We start from the raw sequence: 21,093 nt of genomic DNA, 5'->3' as shown, positions 1-21,093 counted from the left end.
GGGAGTTAAGGTGAAGATGTGGGGATCAAGCGGTACAGAGTCTCTGACCCACTGACATTCTCCTCAGTTTCTTAGTAGACACAACCGCCGCTAATTCGTGACTGAAAGTTCCGATGTCAGTAATCAGAACTATCGGTCGTAGACTATTCAAGAAAAAAGGGTTACATCCACCGTCGCAGTATCGCAAATCGTATCTCATTTTGACATGCGTCTGAACCGTAGCGTTTTAACCAGTGTCACTGTATGCTCGACGGTTCTGTTCATTGTTTTGAGATCGAAATCCACGACAGAGTTCGATAATCATTCGGGAGACGATACAGAAAAGCGTTATGAGAAGGAACAGGATAACAATAATGGCCAGGTGAATTGTATCTAATAAATCTACAACGATTAACGGCGAATCGAGTTCGCGAACCAGACGATTGGATACATAATAACGAAATAGTTAAATTCTCATGTAGAACGTTTCCGTCGATTTGTCGTATTTTCAAATGCACTTTTCGGCAGAACTTTTCGGACGGTGCACTCCGATCGAGTTCGAACCGTGCTCGATGCAGTGAAAGTGCGTCAGCGAAGGATGTAATTGCTGGAAAGTGATCTTTCTTGTTTGCGATTTATAAACGGGTTCACCGGAAGTTGACCGCGATAATTAAGCAATGAAATAATCAAGGGTCATTCGAGTTACAGGGGATATTATTAATGCGTATCCATTTACCGTGTTGTATTAGATTAATAAAATTGTAGGCTCTATAACGTAATGATGGTCGTTGATGTGATTTACTACACAGACGTATCGGTACGTTACACCCTCGCTTGCGGAACTGGGTGTACGTAGGAGCATGACCGAAATGAACAAGCATATTTTAATGTTAACACGCGTACCCGACGCTGGGGCCGAACTGTTGATCCTGATTTTACAGCGTTTACAGGGCTACAATGCTTTCAAACACATACGTCTGCCACCTGGCGATCATGGTCTTTTGTCGACATTGCAAGAGGTAAATTCCTGATGCATCATACCGCCGAGTTGCATAGAATTTCATTGCGAAACTATATTTATGCTGCTGTATACGGGGTTACACGATGCATCTCAGAATCTTTTGAATCGTTAATAGACAGTAATAGACATTCCTCGAATAATTGTGGCTACGATGATTGTGGAACGATAAAGGGAGAAACATGAATCAACGCGTGATTCATTGATCGTATAAATCCTCCGGGGTATTTAATCACGGTGGTCGTTGCACTTTGCGTACACGTCAGAGTCGGTTTTCGGTGTTGCAATCGAAGTTGTACTACTTTCATCTGCCGAACTAAAGCGACAGACGGGAGAATTCCGGCTTGGAGCATATCCAGCCAGTGTATCTAACGTGCTTCCGCGTAATGTAATGAGAAAGGTAATAAATATTAAAAGATTCGACGTTTTAGAGTATGGTGATCAATCATCATGACGCTTCACACCGTCCTATTCTCGGTTATTTTAGTTTGCCATTTGGCACATTCCGCTGAAGCAAAGGTTGTTGAATCTGATTTTATATGCACGTATAAATTTGTTTCATTAAAAAGGGATTTAAATTTAATTTTTACCAAATTGTATCATAAACGTTTTTTGCCGTGAGAGTATAAGCGAAATACATATTTTATAATTGGCAAGAATTTATCAATGTTGCGTAACTGTTAATTTGCCAGACAAGTTAGTCTACTTTAGGAATGCGTTCTCCAGCCAGTTTTCCCGTAACGCAGTAGCGAAATTATATAACGCAGCCACAATTAAGTTTGTAATTATTTAGTATTTACGTTCCCGTAGCTTTTCCGTTACGCAAAATTCTGTTCGTGTTCGTTCACGATGTATGTGGATGGTATTGTTTCGCAGGAACTGTTAGTGGAAGAGATTACTAATATCATAAAACAGGAAGCGATTCCTTTAAGTTTCGACGGAAACGTTAGGTTTATAAGTTTCTCGAAATTTGGACGACAGGCTCCAACGTTTATATCTTTAGTGAGAAATCCCATGGGTGCTCAAAACTTACAGAGGTAAACAGTGTCATGGTTTTTTTCTTTTTTACAGAGTTTTGTATAAATTTTGCTAAGCAAAAAATATATTCTTTGCTACGGTGTGGTAATGGCGGATCAACAGTTATCGCGTGTACGGCGGTTACTCGTGTGCTTTCCTTTTTCAGGTATCGTGAGAAGCGAAAAACGATGCTTGAAAGTAGAGCTATACCTACGTTTTGCGGACAGGATCCTCGCTGCTCGTGAGTATGTACATATACAATGGCGAGCATGACCGTAAATGGAGAAAACGGTTGTATAATGTTTATCTCGATTCCTCCTATTTATAAGCACGTCGCTCTAAATAAGATTTATATAGAGTTATTTTTATCTCTAACTTTCTATATAAAATGAAATTTATAGAGAGATAAATAACAAATGGGCATTGCAACGGGCTAAAGCAAATATTATCGAATGGTATCCAGTCGTTGGGATTTTAGATTGCATGGAGCAGTCGATAAACTTGCTGGAACATAAATTTCCATTTTTTTTTCGCGGTGCTAGGCAAATTTACAGAAAAATTCGTAAGTAATTAGGTGAAACGGATATAATCGTATAAAGTTTACACAGTTTCAGTTTGTTACTCTCGCCTTTGTTATTTAGGACCCAAACAGAAGTACCTTTCTCAAATGTCGTTAACATTAGAACCAAGAGAAAGAGATATATTGTTCGGACTCTATGAAGATGAAATAGAATTGTATCAGTGGCTAAAATATCGACTGTTCAACGAAACATCGTACGACGTTGTAGAAAATTAATATCCGCAAAAACGAGAAGTTGCCATGCCCCATTGATATCTAGTTTAAAACTGCACCAAAGATAATTATACTAAACATATTGTGGTAATGAATTCTTTTGATAATGAATGAAAGGCTGTTTTATACTGATTGTACTGAATCGAATTCGATTATAAAATATTTTTCAAGAAAAAAATCCATGTAGATATTATTCTTCTCGCCTGCCTTAATTATAGCGTTTCAAAAATCGTGGATTTTTACTAAAACACATTTTCCGCTCCACGATGAATGTGTTTGACGGTCTAAAATGTTGCGTTACTCTGCTACTAGAGGATTTAACAATAAACAAACCTTAACTGCTCGAAAACTGTGTAAGGAATGTGTAACAAACGGTTGCTGAGGGAACAAAACATAAAGGTTTTCAAATGAACGTCCACTGTGCCGCCACAGGTATTCCATGATTTGAAACTGTGCCGCCACAAAAGTGGCGTACGTGGCGCCATCTTTAGAGAGTGGTTAATCCTCCGGCGGGCGCGTCCGTTAGTTTCGCGGCTCAATCTTTTGTCAAAAACTCTTTTTCCTGTGATCAGATCGACTTCAGACCTTTTTCTATTCCTTATTTGAAAGTTTTTCTATCTATTTGACCCAAAAGTTAAAATTTCATAATATCAACGCCGCATGTACGGAATACGAAAAAAGGCGCGCTTGCCGGAGGGTTAACGCAGTGTTATTAGACCGGTGCTCGGAGGAAACTGTTCAAATATTTAACTAATGCACAGCCACGTGTACACGAGCTTCGGGGATTTGAGAAAGAAGGCAAACGTGAGTCAACTGCCATACGATTTCGAGTCTCGACTGCCTACCACATCATAAACAAGGTACAAAATAAACCTATCGTTTAATGGGACTTCGTGATTGATGAATTGGTATATAAATTCGCAAAATATTAGTGGTTTTAGCACACACGGTAGCGTGTAACATTTCAAGCGTGTTAGTTTTATTAATAGTAAGTGGTGATTGAATTTATTATTCACTTCTAAGTAAATGTATTTATAGAATAAATATGGAAAACATACAAAGAAACATTTAAGAACACAAGTTACCGATCTCTTCTTTTACATTACCCTTTTTTTTTTTCACTGGTAACCAAGAGCAACAGAAGCAGGATATTGTATTACAAAGCCACTATTATTTATTTACACCTAATAACTTTGAAACATAACTTTTTATCATTCCGTTTCGTTATGTAACACGAAACAAATGCTGTGATTATTCCAACGATAGTTGCCAACATCGATACGATAGAAAACTGCGATAAATTATTCAAGTCGCGGGAAGAAAGGATCTCCTTGATTCTATGGTGTAATAAAGCATGTAAAAATAGTTACTCGGGTATCAAGTGTTGCTATAAAACTGTTGCTATCGTGATCGACAGTGGCACGTATCGTTCGGTGATAATGTAAAAAAAAAAATCACGTCAAGGGATATTGGTAAGCGATTTTGGTCGTTTCATACGTGTGTCACGTGTGCAACAAAACATGAGGATCATGTTGATGTACAAATGAACGAGCAACAACATGAGCAACGCGTGCCATCACTTTTTCTTCGCGTCTTTTAGTCCAGCGCCAGCGTTAAACTTGAAAAAGATGATATCCCCGTCTTCGACAACGTAGTTACGCCCCTGTTGTCTATACTTTCCAGCAGCCTGTCGAATGAAAAGGCAAAAGTAACAATCATATAAAAAAATTAACAGAGCATCGATATTACTGTAACTATCACCTTCACTGCCGCTTCCGATCCTTCGTTTTTAAAGTCGTCGTACTTCATGACTTCGGCCATAATGAATCCTTTCTCGAAGTCCGTGTGAATCTTTCCAGCAGCTTGGGGTGCTTTCGTACCTTTCTGAAATATCATCAAACATACGAATAAACACACGAGGAAATTTTTTATTTATTTTCTTTTTGAATTTTGGTCTTTGGCTGTTGTTTTCATGTATTATGTAATGTTATTTTTCTGCCTATGACGTTCGTTTTTATTTACCTGAATCGTCCATGCTTTGACTTCATCGTGCCCTGCCGTGAAGAAGTATTGCAACTGCAGTGCTTTGTATCCTTGAATGATGATCTTGTCGAGTGCGCTGAAAGCGAGACCGTGCGTTATTTGTAATCATAATTAAACTAAAAATTCAGTTGTAATCAATTTGCAGGCGCCTATCACCGAGTTTCCTTGTTGCTTGATAATCGTGCAAGATGCAAATTAAACGAGCTTCCCGGTTAATGACGATGTACACAGACCATGCCCCACGAGATAGAAAAATAAATTGGTCGCGAGTTCTTTAGTACGGTGTATTAGAAACGAAAAGAAAAAGGTGGATTCTCGGTTGAAAAAAAAGGGGTGGTCGGAAACAGGACTGCGGAATATGATTGTCTCGAACCGAATATCGTCTAATGACAGGGTACACGAAGGGAAGCCATCCTGTTCCGTGGATCCTGACGGACTTCGGGACTTCAGAGAATACACATAAAGCTGAACGACTTAATACCACAATTTTATCACTCTGACTCTGTCCGAGACCAGGTTCGACGTCTAAGTTATCTGCGGTCACGAAATAAAATCGCGGTATCTAGAGATCTTTCGTTTGTCCCCTGTGATTACCGAGCGAGCCAATCTTATGCGATCGTTTCGAGGGATCGAGAGAGTTTACCGAAGAATTTCGATCTCTAACCATTCGCCTGAGATCATGGACGTTATTGGTGTGCGCGATTTAATATTTCCTACGTCGTTTCCGATCGAACGGTACCCCAAACGGGTGCTTTCGCTTTTAAACAATCGTCGCTACGTAGATTCGGACTTACAGACGACGCAGATATTTAAAACGAGCATAAACTCGAGCGAGCTCGCTGTACGCAGGATAAATTGGTCTTGTTCACGAATGACCTACTAGCCAACTGAACCGGTTGGTCCTCGTTTCCACTCATCCCCTAGTTATACCGGTGTGCCCGGAAGGGCAGGAGGGGTTTTTATGCAATTTTACAAGAATTTGAATAGCCGTCCGTAAAAATATAATGCGCCACGCCAAAGATGCCGCAGTTTTTATTGGTCGTCCTACATGAGAGTGGGTCGAGTCTAGACGCTTGGACTGAGAACCCTTCATTATTATTACCGTTAGTAGATAACTCGGTGAATAGTTAAATGTGGGAACCTGACTTTCGTAGGGCTGGCGTCACGAATTTTACGAACGATCGTTTACCTTCCTTGCAACTTTTTACGGCTAGTATTCCGTAATTGGATACGATTCGAATCTCTCAAATTATGCTATTCTAGCTCCTATTTTAGGACGCCAAATTCACGCTGTGCCGTGTAATCTGGTATAAACAGTTCTTCTAAGTAATCTGGTTCGTACAGTCTTCCATAGTTACAATATATTAATCGTTGTGTACACGTGATTGTGTAATACAAATTTAAACAGACAATTTGCTATTTATGGACACAGCGTTATAATTAAAAAATCTTGCACGTGGTTCTAATTTGATCGCCAGTAACCGTACGTTACGAATTATGAACAGTACCTCGTAGCTTTCTGTTCTTCCAAATATTTAGACCGTTCGGCTTCGTTCATGTCGACGAGCTTGTTCTCGAAAGCGCCGCTAAAAGGGATCAAAACAGCTCCGGGGTCGTTCTTATCGACCCATTCCTTTATTTTGATTAACCTGGATATCACACCGAAACACAGAATTAGATTTAAAACGCCGAACAATGTTAAACATTCTAAAAAGATTATACGAATACGATATAAGTACATTAAAAGAATTAGAATATTTAAAATATTAATTTCCCGCGCGTACATACCATTTGTTCTTTTTACGTATATAATCCTTTTCAGAGAGATTAACTAAGTAAATAACGGGCTTCGACGTGAGGAACAAATATTTGTTGAGAACTTCGATCTGCAACAAGCATCACGCTTTACAGCTGATTCTCAAAACACGAACAAATCTATGAACACGAGCATAGTAAACTTACGTCGGTGGCACTCCAATCGGCGAACCGGATGTGCCTTTTTTCGTCCACCATTACGCCTCTCACTTTCAACAGCGTGTCCTATGCAGAAAGAAACTTTTATGCACTTACGTTGCAACGTCGGTGAATTTCGTTCTTTCACCCCCTCCCCTCCTCCCCCAAACATTCCCAATATGCAAATTTACTTTACTACCAATCAGAAGAAACCAACGTTCCGTTTAGTATTTAACCGCACGAGTACGCGCCGTTGAGTGGAATGATTCCGTGATCGTACCGTGATTAGAGGACTGTGCACACTCGCGAAACGTCGCTCCATTAGTTTAGCCGAGAGGACGAAGAGCCAACTTCGAACTCTCGAAAAGTTTTAGCAAATTGCAAAGTCTAGAACGAGGGAGAGATCGGAAATTGCCGTGGGTCAATCCACGGAAAGAGGGTAACTCGATTGATTCGTTCTAGGAACCAATGTACCGCTCTCTTTCCCTCTTCCTCCCAATTTTCTCGGTGATTTCGTCCAGGTTACGTAATATGCTCGCATTTACAACAGTTTCCCTCGCGCCTCGAGGAAAATAGTACAACCAAACGAACCCACTTGGCTCGATTCAATAAATGCTGATCAAACGTTCTTAGCCAAGATCGATTTTTGCCAAACACGATCTATTTTCAACGATATACACTGCATTCGCGAAATTGATCACTACGTAACATCGTTTTGAGTTTTCCTAGAATATAGTTTTCTTTTTCAAAGCAAAGTAACTCCACAGGTGCAGAAATTTTTTTTTCCATCGAAAATTTCACACCTCGAATTTTTTTCTAGAAAGTGGGTAGGATTTCGGGGGTATATCTATTCACCAAAAATGATTATAATTGACCCCCGTAACTTAACATAATTTTTTCCAGAACGATTTGAAATTTTTTTTCGTCGAATTTAGGCAGCTAATTAGATTTTCGGTAAGGAATTTTTTTATCGAAAATGCATAGGATTTCAGTGATATGTGTAATGACCAAAAATGATTATAATTGACCCACGCAACATGAAATAATTTTTCCAGAACGATTTGAAATATTTTTTTCCGTCGAAAAATTTAGGCAGCTAATTAGATTTTAGGTAAGGAATTTTTTTCTCGAAAATGCGTAGGATTTGGGGGATATGTGTAATGACCAAAAATGATTATAATTGACCCACGCAACATGAAATAATTTTTCCAGAACGATTTGAAATTTTTTTTTTCCGTCGAAAAATGTAGGCAGCTAATTAGATTTTAGGTAAGGAATTTTTTTCTCGAAAATGCGTAGGATTTGGGGGATATGTGTAATGACCAAAAATGATTGTAATCGACCCCCGCAATCGAAAATAATTTTTTCCAAAACGATTTGAAATTTGTTATCTCCGTCGAAAAATTTCACACCTCAAATTTTTTTCTAGAAAGTGGGTAGGATTTCGGGGGTATGTCTAATCACCAAAAATAATTATGTTTGACCCCCGCAACCGAAAATAATTTTTCCAGAACGATTTGAAATTTTTTAATTTAATTGTTAATAACTTTTTAACGAAGCCTCAGTCAAGAAATTGATATTCTTGATTTTCGTCTTATTTTGGCCTCTAGAATCTCCCATTAAAATTTTTTCCAGGGTTGTCCGAACACCCTGTACAATAGTGAATCAATGACATTTTTATCTGAAGTAAAACCCATGGGTACCTGCAAAAAGGTATTAGACAACTTTTCTATGGAGCGTCAAACAGAATTATTAAAAATCAAAAACGAATTTTTAAGAAAAATCAACAGAGGTACTTAAATTTTTCGACAAAAAAAAAAAATATCAAATCGTTCTAAAAAAATTATTTTTGTCTAGGGAGGTAAATTACAATCATTTTTGGTGAATAGACATACCCTCGAATTCCTACGCACTTTCGAGAAAAAAATTCTTTACCGAAAATATGATGTATGGCCAGAAATGTTTCTGTAATTTCATTTTCTGTGATCATTTTCTGCCGAAAAAATACATTGGATGTAAGATCTACTCGTATACCACGTCTGTGATTATATTCCCCGTTTTTATCATTTTATATGTAAGTATAGTTCAACTATCCGTCATATTTGATTTTCCAGTATTGCCTCAGTTCCGAGTATGTTTAATGTATATTTTACTGTACTTCGAATCTGGTTAGTAGCAACTGTAATTTTTGATAGTGTGAAGTGTAAAATTTTCGTTATGGCGTAATTGTCTATAATGAGATTTTTTAGGAATCTTTTCGATCATTCCATGCATCGTTCGCAAGTGACGGCATCGATGCTTCGCATTCGAGAATTCAGTCGCAATTACAAGTGCATGCTTTCATACGATGCACGATAATGGAGGGCAGATCGTGAGGATCGCGATGGATCACAATCGCGTTGCGAGAGTATTGCATTTGAAATACAAAACTATTACTTACATATTCCGGCTTGAGTTTTTTATCGTTTCCGCGAACGACGAGCTTTTCCAATTTCTCGAGATGCACGTTCAAGAACTCGATGTCCTTCAGCCGCAGTTCCTCGCTGATGATCTCGAGATCCCTCACGGGATTCACGTCTCCCTCTATGTGGGTTACGTCGTCGTCGTCGAACGCTCCTGCAGCCGGTTGAAAAACAGTGTATTAACTAGCGTTTTAAAGATACGATCGATGAGAATCGGCGCGGTTCCGGGAAAACGGTTAACGAAAGCAATAAACGCGCGCCCCTGGTGCTAGCAAACTAACGCGTGCGTGTTGTAGAGATAAGTAGGTATTCGTAATTGCTCGTGCAGTACACGGAAGAAGTAAACATAGCGACAAACTAATCTTTCGATCTCATCGACGGGCAACGTTACCCCTTAAAGTAATTGATTTTTATCAGTGGTCGTTTGTCCCGAACAATAACGTTTATACGCGCGAGAGATAAGCGACTGTTTACCCATCGGGAAAACTACAGACGCGTGCATCGAAACTACTTACGACAGAGATGGAAAATGCCGTCGCAAGCGTTGATGTGCGAGAGGAAACTGTTTCCCAATCCTTGTCCCTCGGCGGCGCCTTTAACCAGCCCGGCGATGTCCACCACGTTCAAGAAGGCTGGAACTTTGCTGGAAACACGCGGAAAGGAAACGTTTCGCGTTACGAATCGTTCGTACGGGCGCGAAAGAAGGAATCGTTTATGTACACGTAATCCTTGCATTCGCAGTGCACGCGTCTAGAATCGAGACGAGGGTGTCGCAGCGACAACGAGCTGTATTTAAATGCTAATGCGAGTAGCCTCATTAAACAATTAGCCTTTGAAGAGAAGCACGTTGGTGAAATGAACAAGAAGAAGGGGAACGCCGCGTTAGGTGGCTTTCATTAGGCATTGTTGAATCATCCGACACGTGCCGGTAGTCGGACCGTGCAATGTCGTTGGCACGAGTGTTCCGGAGCGTTGGGTCGTGGGAGGCCAGAACGAACAGAGATGCTCTTTGATCTACCGTCGTTTCGCATTTTAATCCCTCGGAATTACCGGAATTGTCAACGAGCACGCGTCCCAGAGTAAACTAAACTCCTATCAGACCTCCATTTTATAATTATTCCCCGTTTATTTCGTTCTTTTGTTGCTCGTTGCGAGCGTCGAAGACTATTTTTTTCCCCTCGATCGAACGTATACGCGCTTTGGCTTTTCGACCCTCCGGTGACTCTGCTGCTTTGTACGTTCAATCTCTTCGTGTCAACGAGCCAGCGTGATGACGCGCGACACGGTAAACATGACTTTCATCGATAGTTACCCGCGCTGACGTACACCGCAGCACGCATACCGGTTTCCACGCGTTTCAATGAAACATCCATTATCCCACTTGACTAGCTTAGAATACGCGTTCGGGACTCCGATTAATTGCATCCCACGGCACGCATAGCCGCAAACTTTTGTCTTAACGCGAAAGAATTAAATCCATTTAAAGGGGGCAACCACTGTAACGGCTGGAAATAAAAGCAATTTTCAAGAATTTTTTGGGCCTAATGTTGAAACTCTTTCTAATAAATATTTAATGGTTTCGAAAGAACATTTCTCGAACTACTTTTCGTAAAAATTTCGTATGAAAATATTAATTATAATAGACATAATAGGAAACGGCGCAAGAGGCCTCCAAAAATTTGTTGGAAACGGGCGAACGTGTAATTTTTCACTGTAAATTCTAAAACAAGAAATCATGCAATTTTCTTAAACTATAAGACGGTAGTATTAGTTGCACGTAGGGATTTATTATAAAATGATGGAACTTTGACTCAAGACTTGCCTCTAAAAATAAATAACCGTCGATAGTTTATTTCGCAAAATTTATTTTCAACTGGAAGAAGGTCGTCCACGCTTATGTTTTCACGCGATTTTCTCTATGTAATTCCGGATGGGGAAAATAAAATAGCGACTATGAAATACTGTCTTAAAGGGACATTGCAAAGCAAGCGAAGAAAAGGGATATGTAAAGTCGGTCGACGGTTCAACATGGACTCCGTGTCGCGTAGACGAATTTAGATCAATCTGCATTGCAGATCACGTACCGTTTCCTCCCTGCCTTGTCCCTAGCTCGCGAAAATAAAAGCGAAGAAGTATGGAAATGCCAATGGTTATTCCAACTCGTTTCCCCGTCGCGAGGGTGCATTTCCAGATAGACGCGTTGCTTTCTTTCGGTAATACGGTAACGCGTTCCAGCCGTTTATTTATCGTTGCTACGGAACAATATTTACTACTCACCTAGCCGGTTTGAAATATTCGCACAGATAATCGAACCTTGCGTCGGGTACGGGCACGCGACGTGCTGGAAAACAAGAAGAACAGTTAGACTTTGGGCCGAGATAAATATTGCAATTAAGTTTTTCAATAATTATAGATTCATCGATTACGTAAACGTTCGTTTATTAGATCGAGATACAAGTCTTGTCACATTTTAAATATCATTCAATTATCCGACTCGTCGTCGCTCGGATCCTGGAAAGTTTGCGTCGGCGATGTCCGTCGGAACGTAATAAAAACCGACTGATGAGGATAGACGCTGCCCAACATGGACAAGTGTTTACTGATTCTATGCGATCTGTCGTCGCTGCAATCCAGATGTACAGGAACTTTTAAGAAAGGGTTGCGTTTCTTCTTTATGGCGCGAGTCGCTACTTTTATAATCTTATCGCGCTTGAAAATTTTACTGCGAGCCGTCTCGTAGATCTCGATTTCTTTCAAGGCACAGGAGACGTTTCGAGTTTTCAAGTACACGCCAATGTAAATTGCAGCGGTAACGGAGGGCGTCAAGCCCGGCAGTTTCGGACGAATTACGCTGACCTGATTTACGGCTTCGACTATTACCTTCGCGACCGTTTGCTCCAAGAAACCGAGCTGAGGTAAATGTTTCACGTCGATCGCCGGTAGCGTGTACAGAAATTTAACATCGACGTTCGCGTATTCCTCGCAACGCTCTAGAAATTTGTCGCGACATTCCACCGTGCAAAACAGGTACGCCTTGTCCTTATACAAAACGCCTATGCTCGGTTTTCCAGATACGAGTTTACGATTCGGTAGATTCTCGACGTAGGTGACCAAACAGAAGCCTTTGATTCGCAGACGCGTAGCCCAACAGGGGTGTTGCACGTCGACCGTTTCCGTCAAAATACGAGGACGATCTTCCGGCAATTGTGCCGTATTTATCGGTGGAAGATGCTTTTGTGGATCTCGAACGAAATCGTTCGTGTGTTGAGGACAGATCCAATAGAAATGTTCCCTGAATTGAACCATTCCTCGATGATCCGGCGGAGGTCCCGACGTCTTCATAATATTCTTATAAAACAAACAGAGAGGACAGTACGATTCGAATCGACTTTGTCGTTGTTTAAACTCGTAGGGCGAAACGTTCATAAACGTTAAATCGTGACATTTGTCGTAATCGCTTTCGCGAAAATACAATCTGATGCGTTCGTATCTCGAACACACCTCTCGATCGGCTCGCGTCCATATATGCCACATACTTTTGGTGGCGTCGACTTCGATCACGTTCTGCGTGAATTTCTTCAACCAGTCGCGATATTTCTCTTGGTCGACGTTCCAGTTTGCGTAACGATGCGCCAAAAATGTGTCAGAAAAATTTAGTTTTAGCGGTCTCTCCGTCTCGTCGGTGTCCCGCGACGAACAGTTCAAACAAAACGCCAGATGCGCTTTGAGATCGAGCACGATCGTCGGTTGACTGCCACGGAACGTTAGTTCTTCGTACTCTTTGCGATTCGCGGGAAAACCGTCCAGCACGAAACCCTGGGAGGTCGATCGAGGATCGATGGAATACGTTTCGACGGCGCTGGCCAACGATTCTTCAGGAGCAAGGTGACCCTGTCGAAGACGAGATTCCGCCAGTTCCGTCGACTCCGTCCAGGGTAAATGTTTCAAAACGTGGCGCAGAGCCGCGCCTCTGGTTACCACCTTGGTGCCGTATTTTTTTGCGAATCGATTCGCCAGCGTCGTTTTTCCACACTTCGGCGGGCCGATGATGGAAAGTCGAAACGGGACGACTGGCGAGCAAGAATCCTGTTCGAGGTATTTGAACGGATTCTTCAAAAATCTGGAACGAGCGTCTTTGCCGCCGAGGAAGTAAACGAATTGACGATGTATCACCGGATAAATCTCTTGCTGGGCCTCTGACGGCAGAAACATCTGCAGAGGAATTTTATTTTCGTGCAACTGCACCGGACACCAGCGTCCAAACGAACTTTGAAGACAGTAACCGCAGTCGAGGAGCATTCCGGCTGTCTCCAGATCAACCGTGTACGTTTTCTCTAGAACAGAAATATCTCGATTAGCGTAAGGCGTGAGAATCTTCATAGCTTGTAAAAGAACCTCTTTCGAACTCCGTTCCCCATCGAGCACCACGTACGGTATCGTTTCGTTCACCAACGCGTTCCGCGTAGCGTCGATCATTTCGATATCGTTGTCGAACATTTCTTCGAACTCCCGCTCGATTCTTTGCTTCGCGGTCTCGAAATTCTCCCAATCGGTGAAAAGTACAGGTTCAGGATTCTCTTCACGCCAAGCTTCTTCGAGTTCGAGCCGCTTGCTCTCTATTATTTCTGGATCGATATCGACGTCGAGCGTACGTTCTTCCTCGTCTTCTTCCGAAGATAAAAATTCCTCGCCTTGTTCCATACGGAAGTCGTCGATCGTTTCCTTCAGTATCTTCTCGATCCATGTTTCTTTATCCTTCTCGTAACGATCGAGTTCCTCTACGTAGCGCAAATACTCGACACGTTTTTTCTTTTCCAGCGTTTCCTGCCAGGACTCGAGTAATTCGGGCATTACCCTTTCGTACGCTTTGTCTTTACCGCAACGGAGTTGTATTATTATCTCGGGTACAGCGTAGGTTTTCAGCGCAGTCTCTACGTCCTCCGGACAACTGGGGAATTGCTCGAACACGATACCGTGTAAATTATAAAGTCCTTCGAAAAATCTCAATAAACACTCGCGAATCATTGGTTTGGGAAGAACACCTCCTGTTCTCCAGTAGCGTCGAACGAAGGTTTGCACCGTGGCGGCGTCGGTGATATATTTTATATCGTTTAAATCTTCTGGCAATTCTACCTCTTCCGAGAGATCCTCGAGTGAAATCAGAACCGCTCTGCGACTGAGTGGCAACATTGCTCGGTCCTTCGTGTACGCGGTGAAACAGTTGAAGTAATCGACGCGAACCAAGCCATATTCTCGAGATATCGCATCGGCTAACGTACTCTTTCCGCTTCCTGGTGGACCAACGATGCTGACGCGAAGTGGTGGAATAGTAGACAAAGGTTTCTGAAAAGGAAGAGACAACGACTGTGGACTGCGTAGGAATTCCTCGAGAGCGGTAGCGCTGGAGAGAAAATAAATTTTATTCATAAAGATGGCCGCGAAGTCTTCTTTACCTTTCCAGAAAGTATTATACTTTAACAGGGCTACGGGACAATAGTAATTAGTGTCACCAAACCGACGACTGTCCTCTTTAACGTCCAAGTCCATGGTTCGTCCTTCGTCTTCCGGTTCATCCTGTTCCCCTACGATTTCTGTATTGTCAGTCATAGCTGTGAACTCTGCAATGTCTTTTTCTCTTTCCTTTTCTTCGTCGCTCATAATCCTAGCTTTATCCCTGTAACGATCTTTAATATTTTCGATCACGTACTTGGAGACATTATCGATTTTGCTGAGGTTACAAGTAACCAAATTTTTGCAAGCATTCGCCACGGTTTCCTTCATTTCCTCCCACTCCAGTTCAAACTGTTGAATGTGTCGTATATATTCTGCCAGTCCTTGAGTTTCTTCTTCCTCCCCTTCGTTGTCTTCGTTCATATTTATACTATTTTCCATGTATTCCGTACCTTCCTCCAGCTCCTCGTGCGATTTCTGTTCGACGTCGTGAATGCTGCGCCATTTGGACAACAAATATTCGTACGGCTCCTCGTCGAACAAGAGAATCGCATCTTCGAACACGATCTTTTGATCCTCGACGATCATTTTCCAGTTATCGATGTCAAGGCACATGCCATCCACGATGTAACCACCGTCTCTCCATACATTTACATCTATCTCCTCTTTCGATATATCTTGTATATTTTTTATAATCGCATTGGTATCCTCTTCTATGTTGCCACAAATGGACGAACCAAAGAGACTGCACGAATTAACGTCATCCTCGTGCGCGCTTATTATCGTGCCACCAAAGATCCGCGTTAACGTTTTACATAAATCGGATTTACCGGAATACTTGGGCCCGAACACAACGATTTTACACGTCGGTCGAGGCAAAAACGGAACTAAAAAGGTTCTCGGATTCTCGATAAACAGTTCAGTCGCCTCCAACGACGACAGAAAGAAAATATAGTTCATGAATCTTACAGCGTATTTCGACAACCCTTCCACGGTCCTTCCTCTGGTTAATTCGACCGGGCAAAGAAAGTTCCAAGGCGACAATCCCCAAGGATATACAGGGGAAACGGTTTCTCTGTTCGTTAGATACTGAAACGCTTCTTCGTTCGATTTACCTTCGAATTCGTTCATTGGATCGGACGTCGCTGGCGATTCGCCGCTGTACTTAAACGCGACAGGATCCATCAATCTCTTTGGGATAATCACTCCTGTAACCGGCAACGTGCACAAACGTGCAATCGTGATTTGAAACATTCGCAATATCGACACGCGACCATCGACGCGTATTACGTTTTGCGGATTATGCAACAGAATCCATTTCTCGATGGCGGGTATCGCGAAGCGTTTGTACAATTTGCATTGCGACTCGACGTTCGATTTCCGGTCGGCGAGTCGTTTTAACAAATACTTGCTTTGGTGTTCGTCCAAAATACGCTCCTTGTTCATCAGTTCCCGGTAAAATTCGAAAGAAACGTTCCTATCGTCGGTGAACGACATATCGATAATTCTGCTCATCCCCGCGTGGCTGGTGTCTACGACGCGACCAGTTGCTGCGTTTATGCGAAAATGTTCACGCTTCCTCGTCGCGTCCTTATCCGGACATATCGCGTAGACGATGATCGATGGCTTTACAGGCCACGTTGTGAATATTTCTTCGACCTGATTGAAAATAACACTCTCGTAATCGGGTTTAACCGTGCACGTCGTATTCTTGATTCGTTCATCGGACGAAATTTTAATTTGTTGGCTTTCTTCAAGATCGATCGTTGCGCCGCATATTCTTTCGAACGACGACCCGAAAAATTTCGCGTAATTCTGAGCGAAATTTCGATCGTTCGAGTCTCTGTCCGGGTTACTTGTATAGGATGAATAGTCCAGTATCTCGTTTGGAATCAGCGGCAAACCTTCCACAACGTAACCTCTGTGAAGCACGTCCCTTTTATTGATCCTGTTCTCTATCAAGTTCATGATGATATCTGGGCCCAAGCATTCGCCTGTCTTTAAAATGTCCGCGATAATTTTACCTTTCTCGGTCCCTTGCTCGATCTCCTGTTTCACGAGTTGCGATTGAGATATTAAAACGCAATTCCAAGCGTCGGCGATCATAGCCGCGAGCTCGATGGTGTTTAGATCCGGTTTTCCAAAAATGGCGAAACACGTTGGTTTGCTTTCGAGGTATTTTTGCTTCGCAGAGGTCTCGCAAAAGGGATCGCGAGACGCGTACGGTTGTTCGTTAGATTCAAAATGGGGTTGGACGTTCCTATACTGTCTCGATTGGCACTTTGCGGTGAATCTGTCGAACGGATTTGCATCTTCGTGGAAAGCATAGTAAGCGTTTGCTTTCGGGTACACGCAGCCATGAGGTTTCGCCCGCGTAGGAACGTACTCTTTGCGAGGATATCCCTTGATGAAAGGAAAGAAACTCTTTTTTATGATGAACGAGGCGCTCGCGTAAAACTTGCCGCCATCGTCCTTTCGTCTGCCGCGCCTTTCGCGGCTCGAGGTTCCGTCGCACATCGCTGAATATTAATAAAAAGCTTATTTCGAGGTTCGCTGTAACCTGTCTTGGTAGAATTGCAAACAAATGACAATTAATAGTAAACAGGTTAATAGTTCGTAACGATGTTTCTCGAACTCGTGTAAAAGTAAATTGACTGGAATACACGAAACGGTGATAGATTTACTGTATTTTTTAAGTGAATTGAATGAAATTAAATACGCTATTTATAGGGCAAAGGCAAGAGAAAAATGGTTAGAAATAAACAAAATTGCGTAATGAATGTAGATACTTATTTTCATTGGGATCGATGGTGCAGAATGGGAAATTTTCAGCAGCTGCCTGGCTTTTGGTGAGAACGTTGAAGAAAGTTGATTTCCCTACGTTCGGTATGCCTACTATTCCAACTTTTAAATTGGTACCCACACGGCCGATAAGTGGTTTCCTTTCAGGCTCCTCAACTTTCTTTGGCGCCATTCTAGGGAAGAACATAGATCCATTATTATCGAACCTGCTCTAATCAGGTTTTATTATCGCGTCGCGGTTTTAAAAGTATTAAATTATCGCTGTCGGTTAAAAACTAGTTCTGGTACACGCGTTTGTTGTTATCGATAGGCGATTGACTCAGGGATGGGGAACCTTTTGGCACTGGATTATTACAAATCAATCTTTTTCTTTATTTTTAGTCCACGTTTCCTTTTTTTACGTTTGTTACAATCGATTGAAATGTACGATTTATGAAAAGTAGACGATACGCGATTGATAAAACGTGCCAATAGGCCGCATCGAACAGCTTGAAAGGCTGCGGGTTCCTCATCCCTGATCGAGCTCCTCACGGCATCGCCGGTACACGGTGTTCCACGGCGCTGATCTCTCTTTGTCCGCAGCCTGCAAACTGACGCGCAGCATGCAAAAACGAATGGGAGGGGGATATCAGTTTGCATGGATAGAAATGAAAATGACCCAACATGGATCGACCACGCCCTTGTTCCTCCAACCCTCGGAATCTTTAAGAGTCCCAGCATGGTTTGCGTGTACGTGTAATGCCCCCGGCCTCGTGATGGTTGAAACAGAACCAAGCCGAGTCGGCTTCTCGAGCATCGGGTCGCTTTCGAGCGCTAGGGGTGACTAATTATATTAATGCGGACGGCACATCAAGCGATTGCTGTATTTACCGCGAGATTGCCCCCCTTCTTGCTTCTCGTCCACCAATGTACAACGGCCCGCGCCATATCAAAGGACGAAGCAGGTACGAGACGCCCGCGGGAGGCGCAGGGAGAGCGGGAGAGGTGGAGGGGAGCTGACCGAAGGAAAGTGCGGAGAAGCGAATTCGAGAGAGAAGAGGGCCGAGGTGGATTCACCGAGCAAAGATGCGAGGGAGGAGGAATACGCTGGGGCGAGGGGTCCGACGATTACTGGGCACCAAAGCCGCGAATCACCGGCATCACGCCGGGAATCTGCAACCGCGCCCCAGGCCGCCAATCCGCCACCGACTTCGCGGTTCTTCTTCGTCCCCTTTCTTCTCGTTCAGCTCCTTCAATCGTTCCCTCCCTTTTTCCGTTCCTTTTCTTAACCATCGCCCAGGCCTTCCTCTCTTTCCTTCATTCCGAGCTATCTAAGTCTTCGGGACGGTTTAACGCGAAACTGCCGGCACCTCTCGTCATTCTTCATCGCGGTCCCCAGGAAATTTGAAAATTACGATAATGGAGGAGAAGAGGAGAGAGACCCGTCCGCGATGCTACTCGAGACTCGGTCGAGAGTCGCTTTGACGCCGCGGCATCAACCCCCCCCTCCTCCCAAAACCCTTCGCGGAACCTGATTCGCTGCCGCGGTTCGCGTTCTGCGAATCGATCGCTCGTGTTCGATACCGTTTATGCGAGACTATACGCTCGAGAGCAATCGAACCGCCGATTAAGTATTTACATAAAAAATCGAGCGCAAGTTTATAAGGTTTGAACGATCTGCGTATCATTAGTGCGAGCACAGGCCGTCGAGGACGCTTCGGGTTACGGCCGCGTTGCACAGTGCTGCCTCGTAACACTCGGTTCTCGAAACACGCGTAGCTGCACACTGAAACTTAACCTCACTTTTTCGAAGAATCAAAGCTGCTCGGGGATTGCTAACATTAACAATTACGCGTTTTTTATTCGTCGATGTTGTCGCAACGGGCGCAAGCTCGTATGTACGCTCTGTGTATACTCTCGTAACATCGCGACTGGCGTCGTACAATATTTGCATGCATCTACGTTACCTGCCTTCTATGAAAATCACAGTAACATCTATGACAATCGAATAGTACTCACTCGCTACACAAATATATCGATGACTGAAGTTTGTTTAAATACCTTTTATATCGTTGATACTTTGACGAAGTAAATATCACTGTACAATGCGTGGCACGGAAAAGAACACAGCACCACAGTGACGTCACGCGTTCGACCGGCCTCCGGCTTGGAAACAGACAGCTACTTTACCGTCGGAGAAACCGTGTCGCGTTTAAATTCATTGAAAAAAACAGCCGATAGAGGAACAAAGTGACAACGGCATGATGTAACCTAAACTATGTATAAAATCAATAAATACTTGGACGCGTTTCAAAATTAATGTTTCGTTTTGGTTATTTCGTTTCGGTGTTTCGGTACACGTAGCTCTATAATCTCCGTAAAACGAGGCTCCGGTTGATTCCAATGATTGCGTCCCGGCGAAGTCGTCCGTCCGCAGGCAAGTTCATCGTAATTCTAGGAATAGCTTTACAAAATGAAATGCCACCTTTAATCTCTCATAGGAAAAGGGGTCATTAAAGAGGGTTGATTGCAACGCTTTCGTGGAAATCATAAACACGCACATTGCTTTCGAACTTTGAAACCCTTCTAGAAAAAAACCACGCTTCTGATTGAATCGTGCCGCTGCACAGTGGGGTACTGCGCCCAAAATCCGAACATAACCAATATTCAAACTCCCATAACTTTGTTAATTTTGATCCAACTTTGATAAAAAAAAATAGACATTTTAAAGTTAGAACTCCCGATTTTTTGATTCGTTAAATCGGTCAAATACGTATGTACAAACTGTAAATGTTTTCTCGTATCAATCGTGTGAAATTGATACAATAAACAATTTCTGTAATTTTTACATACACGGTTTGATCGTCTTCTTCATTTTAATTAATTCGTCAAATATTTTTCTATGGATTTTAGATTTAGTACCAAAGAAGTTATTTAAAAAGAATAAAAAGAAGATTTGAAAAAAGACTTTGACTTTCTCTGCACGATTATTTGAGTTCCAACTCGGCGGTATGCGCGTGTGATGGGAACGCACATCGTGGATCACCGGAGGGCCATAATTCGAAGGATAATATTAAAATTGCCGTAGAATGGAATAAAAAAAGAACAATCACGCGTGTGTGCCCTGATGTCTGCCTTGGTGGCGCCGTGAGATCAGAGCAGGAAAGGGCGCGGCGATCGTTGACGATGACTTCGCATCCGAATCAGAAACTAACCTCATTTTTTTCATTGGGAGGCTGATTCCTGTACAAACCATTGTACCTTCTTTCGTTTACGTCACAGACATATTTGAAATTACATAAATCGATAGGTAAGGTAATAACATCCCCCTAAGATTCTCTGGTTCACGTTTAAAAATTACTATTAATTTGTTCTGAAAGTTTATGCGCACGAAGTAAAAAATATTTTAGGTTACGGTATCAAATACAACTTTGAGTATCAAGAAATGACATAGAATCGACGAATTTTTTTAATAAAATTGTTGCGTTCGTATTGCAAATTCCAATTGGAACCGGTAGGTTGCAATATTTACAAACAAAAAACTGGTAACATTTTCGACTGTTCGGAGGATGGTGGCCGCTAACGCGATATCCCGT

At 42.4% G+C, this 21,093-nt stretch overlaps 2 protein-coding genes across 2 annotated transcripts; one reads left to right on the top strand and one right to left on the bottom strand.

Moving 5' to 3' along the window:
• The first annotated feature begins 24 nt into the window (after positions 1–24).
• Positions 25–2,865, top strand: LOC122401716 (uronyl 2-sulfotransferase-like). The gene is made up of 6 exons (XM_043404041.1): positions 25–361; positions 789–998; positions 1,874–2,034; positions 2,181–2,255; positions 2,416–2,576; positions 2,656–2,865. Exons 1-6 carry the CDS (start codon positions 206–208, stop codon positions 2,808–2,810), a joined length of 918 nt encoding a protein of 305 aa, XP_043259976.1. The 5' UTR covers positions 25–205; the 3' UTR covers positions 2,811–2,865.
• A 1,037-nt stretch (positions 2,866–3,902) lies between these two features.
• Positions 3,903–19,641, bottom strand: LOC122401732 (obg-like ATPase 1). The gene is made up of 11 exons (XM_043404064.1): positions 19,559–19,641; positions 17,510–17,691; positions 11,543–11,603; positions 9,781–9,908; positions 9,244–9,419; positions 6,813–6,890; positions 6,639–6,736; positions 6,359–6,499; positions 4,830–4,926; positions 4,569–4,691; positions 3,903–4,494 (listed from the first exon to the last, which is right to left on the bottom strand). The coding sequence occupies exons 2-11, from the start codon at positions 17,688–17,690 to the stop codon at positions 4,384–4,386; spliced, it is 1,194 nt and encodes a 397-aa protein (XP_043259999.1). The 5' UTR covers position 17,691; positions 19,559–19,641; the 3' UTR covers positions 3,903–4,383.
• Between the last annotated feature and the right edge of the window lie 1,452 nt (positions 19,642–21,093).

This window comes from Colletes gigas, unplaced genomic scaffold (genome assembly GCF_013123115.1).
Source record: "Colletes gigas isolate AHSC1104 unplaced genomic scaffold, ASM1312311v1 Colletes_gigas_Sc00027, whole genome shotgun sequence".
NCBI lineage: Eukaryota > Metazoa > Arthropoda > Insecta > Hymenoptera > Colletidae > Colletes > Colletes gigas.
This window is presented reverse-complemented; position numbering and strand designations above follow the sequence as displayed.